Source organism: Bos mutus, chromosome 20, assembly GCF_027580195.1.
Source record: "Bos mutus isolate GX-2022 chromosome 20, NWIPB_WYAK_1.1, whole genome shotgun sequence".
In the NCBI taxonomy this organism is placed as follows: domain Eukaryota; kingdom Metazoa; phylum Chordata; class Mammalia; order Artiodactyla; family Bovidae; genus Bos; species Bos mutus.
The window spans coordinates 2,740,472-2,755,345 of record NC_091636.1 but is presented as its reverse complement, the minus strand read 5'-3'; the positions used below and the strand labels follow the sequence as shown (position 1 = coordinate 2,755,345).

Below are 14,874 nucleotides of genomic sequence, written 5' to 3'. Positions count from 1 at the left end.
ATCACAAGTAACTTGTGACCAAGAGAATTAATGGTACAAGAATCACTGCTGTATATTAAATACATACACTTAGTGATACTGAATAGAGCCACATTAATCTTGGCTAATTTTTCCATATCATTTAAGCAACAGCACAAAATACAGGACCAAAATTAAGTAAAGCAATCTTTTGCCAAAAGTTAATTTTAAAACCATACTTTATATTGGAAACCAAGCAGTAAAAGATTAGGAATCTGCTTGCCTCATTCAGTTTGAATACAGAATGACATCTGATAAACAAAAGCTGGTTATGGAAAAATAAAATAAATATGAATGTTAAGAATTTATTTCAGTTAGAATATCTGAACCTACCATCTGTGGTGGCCATCTTGCTAAGGGGACATGTACCTAACAAATCTCTTAAGAGGCGTTCCCAATCTGCTTGAATAAGCTATTGTATAAGAAAACTTGGAGCGATCACTTTGGCCTCACATTTCCTTCGCTCCACATCCTGTAGCACAAAGCATGAACCCAGCAGGCTGGGGTGCAGGGCTGCCTGCTGCCCTGTGATAATCCCCTCTCCCAGTAGGGGCCTCCACTGATGCATGGCTAAGAACATGCTTCCTCTTTTGCTTGCACCCCAGTGGGGTTTCCATTCCTAACTTGGGCCCAAATCCAGACAGCTAAGGAAGGGCTCCAGATGCTGCCAGAGAGCATTTTGGATTAGTTTCTAAACATTCATTTATTACAAGGAGGGGTTCAGGTACAGTGCGAAAGCCAGTTAATACTGGTAATTTTGGAGAGATTCTTTTCTTCCCACCCATGACCAGATCTAAGGTCTAACTACCACCTGTTCAGCAGAAGCTGGCTGTTTGCCTCATTTTCCTTCAGGGAGCCACTGACTAAGGATCTCCACCAGCATGAACCTAATGTCTCCCGACAGGCCTTCACTAGCCAAGAGGGAGCTGGGTCGAGAGCACCAGCTATTGGTCACAGGACACACAGTCCACAGAAAGGCTCCTGTGGTGCAACCAGCTGAAAGCCAACTAGAGAAGATGGGGAGTGTACATTTGTCCTGACACAGCTTTGCTCCTGCTGGCTGCCAACTCACTCCATATCTGGGGCCAAGCTTCTGTTAAACTAGTCTTCTGTGGCTAAAGCCATGGTAAAGTCTAGGGTAAATATATTATCTTTCCAAGTTCATACAATAAGAGGCTAACTATGCCTATGGCACAAGGCTATGAGAAGAAAGCTTGATTAATTTTGGTAGAAGGTTCTGAGATCATAGTTTAAAGGGAGCATTTCAGGTATTTGATTTATAATTCTTGGCAATAGCAAATTTATAAGATGACATGATTACATTTTGGAGCAAAGAACTGATGCTAGATAAAGTCTGTTAGAGGGTGGGGAATTGGGAAGTAAATGATTTTGTTTAGTCCTTTATACCTTTCAAAGGTGGTGTTCAGGAACATATTCTGGCACGGCAGATACATATGCTCTAATTACCATTCAATTAAGAGATACTATTCAGTGTAAACTAGTACAACTTTCTCCTTTCAGGTATGAATAGAAAGTGTGTCTTAGTTGCTTAGTCGTGTCCGATTCTTTGTGACCCCATGGACTGTAGCTGACCAGGCTCCTCTGTCCATGGATAACTGGTTAGAATTGGCCACTTGAGAAGTGTTATAATCAAGAAACCTAGGCTGCTTTCACACTATACAATCACCCCAAACAGAGGTGTCACAGTTAATACTGCTTATTACCTGACTATTGAACATTTGGTTATAAAACATGCACACTGTAGGATTACACAGTGCAAAAAAAAAAAAAAAAAGGAATCAAGAAAATGTTCCCTTACACTTGTCACTGTGAAGGTGCCTATTTTAACAGTAAGAATCTAGGGCTGTGGTGAGATAAGCATAAAGACTGGTGATCCACCACAATAACCAGCAACTCAACTCACCTTAACTACTTTCCAAGCCTTCTCTGGAACTCTGGACACATCACTCCTCAGGCGTACAACCTAAAAAGCACAGAGTTTAGGGACCTGCCACCTGATTTCAGGGATAAGGGAAGAGCAGAAGGCCTTCCCAACTTTAGATACAAGGAGAATGTGGCTCAGGATCTTTGTGGCTGTCACTTAAAATATTCATGGGACTTTGATTTTATTCTGGAGGCTATGAGCAGAGGCATAGAGCTGTTCAAAGCCTGGATGTGGTTATATGGATTACAATGGATTTGCTTCTATGAAATAATTCAAGAAACCAATTATTAAAGCATAGCCCTAAAGAAGAACAAATTATAAATAATAACTGACAGAACTATTTTTAAGGATCTCTTAGTACTGTTGTTTCCCACAAGGCACTCTCATTATGCAAGTGTGGCAATGGGGCTAATGATGTAAGTAGGCCAAGTCACCTTCTGATGGGTAAAAGTACATGTTTAATAAATGAAACTCATTTCAGTAGTCATTTAAATCATACTGAGTTTTCTACCACTAATCCAACTCTTGCACACACACACACTGCTTCCATATTGCCTCTCTGAAACATGTCCCATTTCCTACATTCAGAACAACTTCTGTACTTTCCTCCCACTCAGCTCTCTATCCCTCAGGAAGGACAACTGACACAAAGAGTAAAGGAGTAACAGCTCAAAGAATAAAAAAGGCTACCAATGACTGTACTTTTTATTATTCTTCAAATCAGCCATTTTCATCTTTTTATTACATTCTCAAACTTTACTCAGAAACATTGATCCTATTGTCATTTGTATCTTTTACTTTCTGTCTCTCTCACTAGCCTAGTTAGTGAAAACTTTAGCTTACCCTAAATGCAACGGATCAGAGTTCACCTTCTGATGGACTTCTGATGTCTTCAAACACTAATATCAGGGTTTCCCTGAAGAGGCAGTATCTGCAGCAACAGGCTAACTACTGCTTTCATCCTAGCCTTCCTACTGAATACTTTTATGTTGAAAATTAGCTACAGTGTATGCAGAAGTCTAACTGGTGAACCAAGAACCAACCAACCAAGCAGCTGCCCAGGAAGAATATTATTCTCTCAGTAAGAAGACAGAAATGAACATGCTAACCCAGTACATATTTTAGGTAACTTCAACCAGGAGGAAACACAGAATGCATATGTAGTGCAATGCATGTGGGATTCTGCATGAGACTGCTCCTTGCGAGTCTAGCACAGTGCCTGGCAGGTAAAAGGCATTCAATAAATATTTTGATTTAATGAATCAAGTCTATGATTCTAGTAAAATTAGTTAGTCTCTAAGAGTCTGTTTCTTTATCTATAAACGGAAAGAATATCACAATGAAAATATCACAAATTAGAAAGCAGTCCAATAAAGTGGTTAAAGAGCGATTCTGAAGGCCAAGACTAGTTGGAGTCTACCAATTACTGAATGATTTTGAACAAGTTGCTTACCCTCTACACCTCAGTTTTCTCAAATATAAAAAAAGGATGATACAGTAGGACCTAATTTACAGAATTTTTGAGAGAGTTTAAGTACTTAACTTATGTAAAGCACTTACAACAGTGTGGGCACATGGTAAAATTTCCATAAAGAAGTGGCCATTATTACTATTGTCACCAAATGCTATATCATATACAGCACTGGCAGTGCATTGGCAGGAGCACTTAGAAAATTTTTAGCACACAGTACACACCAAATAAACATTAGCTACTAGCCATCAGACTAGGTGGTCAGTAAACGGCCTCTACTATTAAATAAGATACAGTCAGACATTAGTCTAACATTAAGGTTATGAGCCATACACCAAGATGACAGTCCCTTTTATTTGTGCTTTATCTAGACTAGCTGCTGGAAAATAGATATTTGTTCTAAACTAGTACATGAGCAGCTTTAGTAGTGTATAAAGAAGAGGGATTACAGGGAAGAGAGTCCCAGTGAAAGACAGCCTAACTCCTACTCTTGTGTCTTCTCCCTATAACGTCTACTTTACAGAGAAGGAAAAGGAAATGTGACGAGAAAGGAGACAGGAGGAAAACAGAATGCTCTGTGGCAGCAGGTGATGTTCTGTCCCAAGGGTTCATCTGTGCAACTTAGGCTCCTAATTTCAAAGCCCATATCTTCCTTTTTTGAATCATTACAAGTTCCTGTTTGCTGTCTCCAGGGTAAGTTCCCATCTAAAGGGCTAAGTGATGATTTACATCCCTGTGCCCAATAAATTATCAAAGTCTTCCCAATTCAGGTAAACAAATTCATCCAATTCTCTGAGTTTTCTTTGTTAAATTAAATGTACACAGACAAGGGGTTCCAGAACATCATCATTAGTTTTAAATTAGCAAAAAAGTTTTTGTGTGATAGGCCCCGTAAGAACAGAAAGGGTCTGCCATTCATATATGAATATAATATTGACCTCTCACACTAGACCATGGATTGAATTGCTGATGGACGGCTAGCCAGAACTAGAGGTACAATCTGTGGTTGTCGAGATGAGATTTTTCCTTGGGAAGTAAAACAGCAAATATGGGGATGAAATTTCTGATAATGGTCTCATCAATCATTACACTTAAATCTGATCATGCCTAGTGCATGCATGCTAAGTCACTTCAGTCGTGTCCGACTCTTTGCGACCCTATGGACTGTAGCCCACCAGGCTCCTCTGTCCATGGGATTCTCCAGACAAGAATACTGGAGTGGGTTGCCATGCCCTCCTCCAGGGGATCTTCCCAATCCAGGGATGGAACCTGCATCTCTTACATCTCCCGCACTGGCAGGCGAGCTCTTTACCACTAGCGCCTCCTCACGCCTAAAGGCAATGGGATGCACTGGAGAGCAAACTTGAGTCTAGAGTATAATGATTTGCTTGAAAACTCAGGATCTGACACAGAACAAGTTTTTAACCTTTCTGAAACCTTTTTTAAATTCTGTAAAATGAAGATAATCCTACCTATTAAAGGGAATTTTGCTGAGAAGACTAAAGGAGAAAATGTAACAAATAATGCCACATAGTGGAGTTAAGCAGAAAGGAGAAAACCCAATAAAGGTTAGATTAAGGTTGGAGATAAACAAAGAAAACTCAGATAAACTCAAATGCTATTTCCTAGGTATTTCTCAGTCTACTTTACCTGAAAATACAGGTATTATCAGGGTAATGTTTTAATACCCAGTGTCATGATCTTTAGGAACCTCAGCAATGTAAAGGTTGGAGGGTATTGTGTAAGGATGCAGCTGTATCTGCTGGAGACCGTGGTATTAGAGTGTCTTGTCTGTGTCTCAGAAATGCAAATAACCAGGAAAAAAATAGATGGCTGGGAATTGGGACCGTCAGGCATGAAAACATTTCTAACGAATCATGGAAGTGGGCTAAGTGGTAGCTTGGAAGGAAGTGGTCGTGTGGGGACAGGAGAGGACAACAAGTGGCTGAAGGCTTAAAAAAAAGGATTCAAACAAAAACTGAGAACTGTAATTTCTCAGTAAAGACACCAGGGCACTAAGGTATTTTTGTACATTTCAGCACTGTCTATCCTTTTGCAATTCTTATCAAAAGGTGTGGGAGATTGTCCATAGAAATGTATTTCCAATTTTGTAAAGGGAGTCAGTTAAAAAAATGTAATTCACATTGGAGAAAGTTGTTCAAAACCAACTTTGCTTAAACAAATCTATTCAGCAAAGCAAGGGATACTGGCACTTGGGAGATACAGAGGCCTAAGGGAAAACAAAATCCCAATAAGTAGCCAAATGTGCTTCTGTTATTTCAAGATTCCTTCAACAGAAACATTATGGGAAGATAAAAATTAGGAAAACACTGAACTGAACTAATTCAAAATGTTAAAAAAATATTTTCCATTTACGTTTTATAACCAAGTGCTTTTCCCACATTTGTCCCAAGGCAGCAGATGAAGCGCTATATTCACCATTTCTAATACTAGCAATTGGAACATGCTCTTTGGCAAGGCAGAAATAAGATAATTGTTCAACATAGGCTGGCTTTTCAGAAATACTGGAAGCATTGCCTGTAATTATAGACATCTGTCACTGCTAGCCACTCAGTACTAACCCTGACATCAATATACAACCATAGCACTAAACTGCCTGCAGGCATAGCAATGCAGACCAGATACGCTAGGCAGGCAATCATCTGCTTCATCCAAACGATCTGTCAAAGGTTCCCGACCACAAATAGCTCTTACATTTTGTATCCTTAGGATAATATGTTGATTTATTTTAGATTCTCTAATATTTACAGCCTAGGCCATCTACTAAAATAAAGAAACAAAACTTATGGCTAATGGAGGCAGTTACTGTTCACAGTCATCATAAAAGGTCATAGCTCAACCCTCAAATGTTAAAAATTGATGGCAGCTTTAACCACGTGCTATCATACAGATGTTTCCTTTTGTAGAGGCAATTATTTTCAATAGCAATTCAAAATGGTAACTACAATCTTTCATCAGCAAGTATGTTGCCACATTGATCTAATAGAAATGCTCATATTTTAAAACCTTTTTTGAGAAGTAAAGTAAGTTTTAGTGATGAGTACTGAAGAATCCAGACTGTCAGTTTGGGTTTAGCTGTACACATAATATCATCGTATCTGAAAACACTTGTTTCTACATACACAAATGATGTAATGTCTAAAAACTAGGAAATGATATTGAAGGATAAAATACTTGGTTAATGAATGAGTCAACTGACATATAATTTTGCTGAGAGTAAAGCTTATTGAAACATACATGCACACCTACATTCATATTTTTAAAAGCCCAAAGACACACTGTAGCTTTAAAAGTCACTCTCTTTTTTTAAGCAGCCAGAGACACAAGCTGAAAATTATTAGACATTTAGACTAATTAGGAATAAACACTCACAATTATCATAATGTATTACTAAAAACTCAGATATTTCTTGGTTTGATCACAACAGCCTATGCTGAAGAAAAACTATTAATTACTGACAGACAGTGAGCTTACAAGTGAGCTGCATCTTAAAAACCTCTTTTAAAATACAATTGCTAAATGCCTTACAGTGCTGTAATGTGAGACAGGTTCAAATCTTATTACTTCACTGAAATTAAAACCTAAGTTTTAATACTGTTCAAGTCGAACAATGATTCCACACTTTATTGCTTTTGAAATCCCTTGATGATCATAGGAAAAAATGCCCCCGAGAAAAAAAGACTGTTTTCGATAAACAGAAAATACAGTTTGCACTCTTAGCCTCTTTGTCATCACAAAAAAAGGATTTAATGCCAATTCTTTAAAAAAAGACTTTTTTTTCCCACAAAATGTGCACCTTGTGTGCCATTTGTAAAATCAGTTCACTTTCTTTTATTTATTACTGCAGCGCGGCAAGGCAATAAAGAAGCTACCGATAGCTAATAAATTACGTGCCTTTTAAAACAATTCTCTTGCTACAAAAACATGTAACTACAAAGGTGTACATTTACATGGTACATCACATGGAACGTCTATATTTGTGTCCTATTAACCATTTTGGCAAATCGTGGACTTTTACCAAATAGCTGATAGGAAAAAACAGTGACTCACAAATGTTGACTTGATATAAAATAAAAGCCTACCCAGTAAACTACTCTTTTGCTATTTATACTTTCTAAAAATTCTCCAAAATTTATTTTAAAATGTTTAGATACACTATTTTATGCATCAAAAAGGTATTCAAAGATGTTCTAATTAAAGTTAACTTAAATCTTACTGAATATGAATAGAGAGACCTATTTAAAGTACCCTCCCCTCCCCTCCAATCTATGTACCCAGTGATCATGCAGTTTTAAAAATCATAGCTCCTATGAGTTACTTAGGACAAGTTATAAAAAGCAAGATCAAGATCACTGGATATAAGGCAAAAATGCCCCCAATCTCTTTGTTCCTTAATATATTTTCTTAAAAAAAGATACAGAAACTTGGTTATTTAAGAAATATTCACATCAAATATGTCTTGCTAAGTAATAATTTTTAAGAGAATATTATCTTCGTATACCTACAAGAACTGCATAAAAACCCTACTTTATGAAAGTAAAGCTGTTTTCTGGTTGGTACAAATGAATTTTGAACTATCTGTACTCTAATTCCAGGATTAAATTGTTAAATTAATCAGGGTATTAGCTTAATGCTTTCACCCTCTAAATCTCATGATGAGCATGTATTTATGAGATAGTGTATTGTCTTTTATTATTAATTTCCTCCATTTCCTGTAATAGCTATCATAGCTGTGGCTTTTTTTTCTGGTTTGTTTCATACCTACAAAATTTCAACTTTGTTCAATTATGTATGATGAACACTGTTTCAATTTTCAAAGCACAAACAACTTTGATCCATTTCATATATACTTCAAGATGATGCTCTACTATACAAATGAAGTAAAATTCTATATTTTCTAGCACTCATTTCTCCATTCAAATCTACTTTTTCTCCCTTTCTTTTGAAATTTGATAATGATGATTAACAATTAGGAATCCATGGAAGATACCTTTTCTGAAAGGTTCAATGAGATAATTTTATCTCAGTTCATAGGCATTTTAGAGGGGAATCATTATCACCATAAATAACAGTATTCTCTAAACCATATTATCTTTACAGGGAGAGAACCTAGGTATAACATAGGTATGGACAGAAATGGTATGGACCTAACAGAAGCAGAAGATATTAAGAAGAGGTGGCAAGAATCCACAGAAGAACTATATAAAATAGATCTTCACTACCCAAATAATCATGATGGTGCGATCACTCACTTAGAGCCAGACATACTGGAATGTGAAGTCAAGTGGGGCTTAGGAAGCAAAACTACGAATAAAGCTAGTGGAGGTGATGGAATTCCAGTTGAGCTATCTCAAATCCTAAAAGATGATGCTGTGAACGTGCTGCACTCAATATGCCAGCAAATTTGGAAAACTCAGCAGTGGCCACAGGACTGGAAAAGGTGAGTTTTCATTCCAATCCCAAAGAAAGGCAATGCCAAACAATAAACTACTGCACAACTGCATTCATCTCACACTCTAGTAATGCTCAAAATTCTCCAAGCCAGGCTTCAACAATACATGAACCATGAACTTCCAGATGTTCAAGCTGGATTTAGAAAAGGCAGAAGAACCAGAGATCAAATTGCCAACATCTGTTGGAACATCCAAAAAGCAAGAGAGTTCTAGAAAAACACCTACTTCTGTTTTACTAACTACGCCAAAGCCTTTGACTGTGTGGATCACAACGAACTATGGAAAATTCTTAAAGAGATGGGAATACCAGACCGTTTTACCTGCCTCCTGAGAAATCTGTATGCAGGTCAAGAAGCAACAGTTAGAACTGGACTTGGAACAATAGACTGGTTCCAAATCGGACAAAGGCTGTATATTGTCACCCTGCTTATTTAACTTCTATGCAGAGTACATCGTGAAAAATGCTGGGCTGGAAGAAGCACAAGCTGGAATCAAGATTGCCAGGAGAAATATCAATAACCTCAGATATGCAGATGACACCACACTTATGGCAGAAAGTGAAGAACTAAAGAGCCTCTTGATCAAAGTGAAAGAGGAAAGTGAAAAAGTTGGCTTAAAGCTCAACATTCAGAAAACTAAGATCATGGCATCTGGTCCCATTACTTCATGGCAAATAAATGGGGAAACAGTGGAAACAGTGGCAGACTTCATTTTTTGGGGCTCCAAAATCACTGCAGATGGTGACTTCAGCCATGAAATAAAAAGATGCTTGCTTCTTGGAAGAAAAGTTATGACCAACCTAGACAGCATATTAAAAAGCAGAGATATTACTTTGCCAACAAAGGTCTGTCTAGTCAAAGCTATGGTTTTTCCACTAGCCATATGTGGATGTGAGAGTTGGACTATAAAGAAAGCTGAGCACTGAAGAACTGATGCTTTTGAACTGTGGTGTTGGAGAAGACTCTTGAGAGTCCCTTGGACAGCAAGGAGATCCAACCAGTCCATCCTATACGAAATCAGTCCTGAATATTCATTGGAAGGACTGATGCTGAAGCTGAAACTCCAATATTTTGGCTACCTGATGCGAAGAACTGATCGTTGGAAAAGACCCTGACGTTGGGAAAGATTGAAGGCGGGAGGAGAAGGGGCCGACAGATGATGAGATGGTTGGAAGGCATCACCAACTCAATGGACATGAGTCTGATTAAACTCCGGGAGGTGGTGATGGACAGGGAGGCCTGGCGTGTTGCTGTCCACGGAGTCGCAAAGAGTTGGACGTGACTGAGTGACTGAACTGAACTGAACTGAACCTAGGTATATTTCCTAATTTACCTTTTGCTTCTTTTTAGTAGTAGTATTCACATTTACTGAAATCATGAGCTTTCTCCACACTGTAGCTGACTTAAAATGATAAAATCCTTAATTAGCAACCAAGAAAAATAGCTGACAAAATTGAACTTTATTTCTCTATGGCCCTATTCTCTCCCTCCTATATCTCACTGACAATATTTTATTTTTAATCTTTAGTTACTTGAATTGCTTCCGTTAGATCACTAAAATTGTGCATTCAAAGAAGGTAGCACAGGTGTATCATGAATTCCATTTCTTTTAGATGGAGTTTAGAAGACTGCTCAAGATTACACAGTCAAATGGTTTACCAATCACAGTTTTCACTATTTGACAACACTGCTTCCTAGCCACTAGGAAAAAAAATATGTATTAACAGACATTTATTATAGAATATCCAAATTAAGCTTTCTCTCAGGTGCTATTTTATTCAATGCATGGAAAATAACCTTGCCTTATATCTGGCACCTATCTGACAAGAGTAGGAGTGGTCAGTGTTTAATGGCGCCAACTGAGAGGGGTAGAGGAATTCATTTGTTTTACTAGCTACCATCTTATAAAGGATGGAACATTCATAGTGTCACCAATTTGTTAAACAAACTGCAGTGTACTGATACTTAGATTTCTTGGTTTTGTTATGCAGTCTTGAACAGGAAAGTGGAAAATACAAAGTTGGACACTTCTGGCCTCTTTTTGTACCAGGATTTTGAAGCTGAAACTCCAATACTTTGGCCACCTGATGTGAAGAGCTGGCTCATTTGAAAAGACCCTGAGGCTGGGAAAGATTTGAGGGCAGGAAGAGAAGGGGATGATAGAGGATGAGATGGTTTAATGGCATCACCGCCTCAATGGACATGAGTTTGGGTGGACTCCGGGAGTTGGTGATAGACAGGGAGGCCTGGCGTGCTGCGGTTCATGGGGTCACAAAGAGTTAGATACGACTGAGCGACTGAACTGAATTGAACTGATGCAACTCCTAGTTCTAGTTTACTGACCTGCTTATGTAATACACAGTACTGAATGACACTGAAGTAAATCCCAAGTACCCCAAGCCCCACCCTCAAGAATCCTTCCTGGACTTGCCCAAGATTACACCAGGTGTCTTCCTATATGTTCCCACTGTTGTTCTGCATACCAAACATGGCTTTATCATATCAAATGACGATGCATATCTGCCTTCTCTGTGCTATCTACCTGACTATGATGGCAGGACTATCTTTCTTTTAGTCAATATTATGTCCCATTGTTTAGCACACAGTAGGCAGCTACATGTGTTTCTAATGTCTACATGTTTTTTCCCAATACCACCAAGCAATTCTCAGCTCAGATCAGTTCAGTTGCTCAGTGTGTCCAACTCTTGATGACCCCGTGGACTGCAGCATGACAGGACTTCCCTGTCCATCACCAACTCCCGGAGTTTACTCAAACTCATGTCCATCAAGTTGATGATGCCAGCCAACCATCTTATCCTCTGTCGGCCCCTTTTCCTCCTGCCTTCCATCTTTCCCAGCATCAGGGTCTTTTTCAAGTTCTTCGCATCAAGTGGACAAAGTACTGGAGCTTCAGCTTCAGCATCAGTCCTTCCAATGACTATTCAGGACTGATCTCATTTAGGATGGACTGGTTGGATCTCCTTGTAGTCCAAGGGACTTTCAAGAGTCTTCTCCAACAGTTCAAAAGCATCAACTCTTCGGGGCTCAGCTTTCTTTATGGTCCAGCTCTCACATCCATACATGACTACTGGAAAAACTATAGCTTTGACTATATGGCCCTTTGTCGGCAAAGTAATGGCTCTGTTATCTTCTCAGGGGACACTAATTGGATGTCTCACATCCAATTAAGGGCCTAGTCACTAAAGCCTGCCCCTAATTTCAAACACCAATTGAAAGACCCCCTCAAAAAGCAAGTCAATTCAGGCTGTCACCTGTGCTTCTGACCAACCAGCTATAGATGGAAGGTTCCAGTGGCCTTTCTCTTTGGGTTTAATTTGCTAGAGTGGCTCACAGAACTCAGAGAAACATTTTACTTTCTAGATTACTGGTATAGTTTAAAGGAAGTAACTCAGGAAAATCCAGGTGGAAAGTGATGCTTAGAGCAAGGTATGTGGGTAGGGGTGCATATCCTTTTCTAATTCAGTCTTTAAAAAGTGACCATTAGCTAGTTACAATGCACTCTCTCTTTAGAAAACCCTGCTCTAATGAACAATTCTACCTGAAAAATATGACTAGAATCAGAATAGAATTTCTCTGTTTTTTTCACCATGAAATCGGATCATCTCACTCTACCTAGCCCGTATTCAATCAATAGTGACAGATAGACGACACATATAGCTAGGATAGTGATTCTGTCCTAAAGAATCTCTAATTGTGTTAAGAAAATAAGTGGACAGAGCAGAACAACACTTAGGATCAAGACTAGGAGTTAAGGTTAGCCATTTAGCGAATTTAGACAGATTTAAAGGTCAAATCTTGTGCAAGTCACTTCCTACCACTGTGTTCTTAGCCAAGTTACTTTATGGCAGAACAGGTTAAGAACACTTTTATCATAAGAGTATTTTGAGGCCTATAAGATATAATGTATTGTAAATGCATATTATCACAGTGCATGGCATAAAATAAACAATGAATGAGTGTTAGAATTGCCATTATCCTTATTATTTAACTAGGTTTTAATGAATATGATCCAGGTATTAAGAACTGTAAGAGTGCAAACTGGAATAGAATACTGAAGGATGGAGATTGCTGCAGGGGTAGGGGAGGAGGGGGAACCAGCAAAGGAAAAAGAGAACAATGTAACCTAAGATAAAGATGGAGAGAGATCTCTTGATAGAGGCGGTCTGTAGAGACTAAAGTTGGCTAGTAGGTGGAGCTAGAGCCTGGGGGACCTGAGGAGCTGAGGACTGTGGCTGGATGAAGGCAACAGAGAGGTCTCTGAATGGGCAGGGCCCTATGAAGAAAGGGGTATTGAAGATCCGCCTGACTGCAGTCTGTGTGATGGACCGCAGCCAGGGAAGTAAAGCTTTTACTCTTCTTTAACTTTTCCGTTGTGTTGTTGTGTTCCCTCTTCTTGATATTTTTACCTTCATGGGCACAGTATTCTTGGGTTTCTCAGTTTTTCAATTCTTTATTTTCAGTCAGAAATTTTTATTTCCAACATCTTTGAGCTGAGAATATCCTTCATCCTTATACACCTAGTTCCTTGGGGGAGGTCCATATGCTCATAAGATTTCAATTAAACATGTATCCCTCAAAACTAAATCCATAGTTCCAAAAGTATAGCTATATTACTAAAAAATGTAGCCAGGGTTGGGAATTGAAAAGAAATGCCAAGACGGCAAAATTGTGACAGTTTAGGCTCCATTTCCTTGAACAAGATGAAAGTCTGAGGTAGGCCAGAAAGGAGATTACTGCCTTTGTTAATTATATAAGAACACATGTCAGCTGAAAGCTCATTTTGTTCCCTACTGATTATGACTCCAATGACCTACCCTCCAATCTTGACCATTAACCTCAAATGGTTAGAGATGTAGCTCAGATATTTCTATCTTTCCTTAAGTACTTGAGAATCTTTCATTCATGGACTTATCAATTTATTTGTATTCTCATTTTGTGGCACTTCTTAGAAAAATAAGACCCATAAGTTTCATTATCCACCAAAGAAAGCAGAATTTGTTCTTATTTTCCCTGAACTTAATGTAAGGCTAAAGGTACTCCTGAATTTAAATATTCAAGACATTTTCAAGCTCTACCAATATCCTGATTTAAAAACCCCAAAATATGATCTTTTCTCTTAAGTGTTTAACTTTCTTGGATGAAGAGGCCAAATATCCATACTGATGATTTCTACTGTGTAGATCTGAGCTGTGGTCTAAAAAAATTGAAACATAAACAGAGATTATATCTATTAACTGTGCTTTTAAATCATTTGAACTATTGCATCTTTGGGGTCTGTTATACACAGACCACATTTTTGGGTAGTGACAAAGGTCGAAAAACATGTAAAGACATAGCCATTCAGTTCTGACCGCCTTCTTGAAAGGCTACTAGACGACGTAGTGTTGACAGGCAGAAAGCTCAAGGAAAAAACAAATGAGCTATTGTCAAATTTTCTACAAATAATAAATGCTGGAAGGGTGGGAGAAAAGGGAACTTGTGTTGGTTCTTTGCAAAGTAAAAAACATTTTTCATTTCAAATCCCAATCCAGCAACCCCAATACACACTGAGGAAACCAGAAGGAAAGAGACACGTCAAACTAATGTTCATGCACACTGTTTATAATACTCAAGACTCAAGCAACCGATGTCCATCAGCAGATGAATGGATAAGAAAGCAAAATATACACAATGGAGTATTACTCAGCCCTTAAAAAGAATACATTTGAATCAGTTCTAATGAACCGGTGGATGAAACTGGAGCCTATTATACAGAGATGTTCAGAAGGAAAAACATAAATACAGTTTACTAAAGGCAGAATTTAGAAAGATGGTAAGATAACAAATTACCAACAGCAAAAGAGACAAGATCATCAAAACTCTGTGGGAGAGGGAGAAGAGGAAGTTTGGGAGAAAAAACATCTAAAATTCATGCTTTGAGTTGCCAGTCCAGGTTCGATGCATGAT

The 14,874-nt window shown here is 38.4% G+C and overlaps 1 protein-coding gene across 7 annotated transcripts in view; it reads right to left on the bottom strand.

Moving 5' to 3' along the window:
• Positions 1 to 14,874, bottom strand: part of RANBP17 (RAN binding protein 17) — a 369,878-nt gene that overhangs the window by 119,084 nt on the left and 235,920 nt on the right. Inside the window, exon 15 of one of the 7 annotated variants that reach the window (XM_070357403.1) lies at positions 1,943 to 2,002. The exons of the other annotated variants lie outside the window; for them this stretch is intronic. Within the exon in view, the coding sequence (XP_070213504.1) occupies positions 1,943 to 2,002 (60 nt within the window). The remainder of the gene's footprint in view (positions 1 to 1,942; positions 2,003 to 14,874) is intronic. 7 annotated transcript variants of the gene reach the window in all.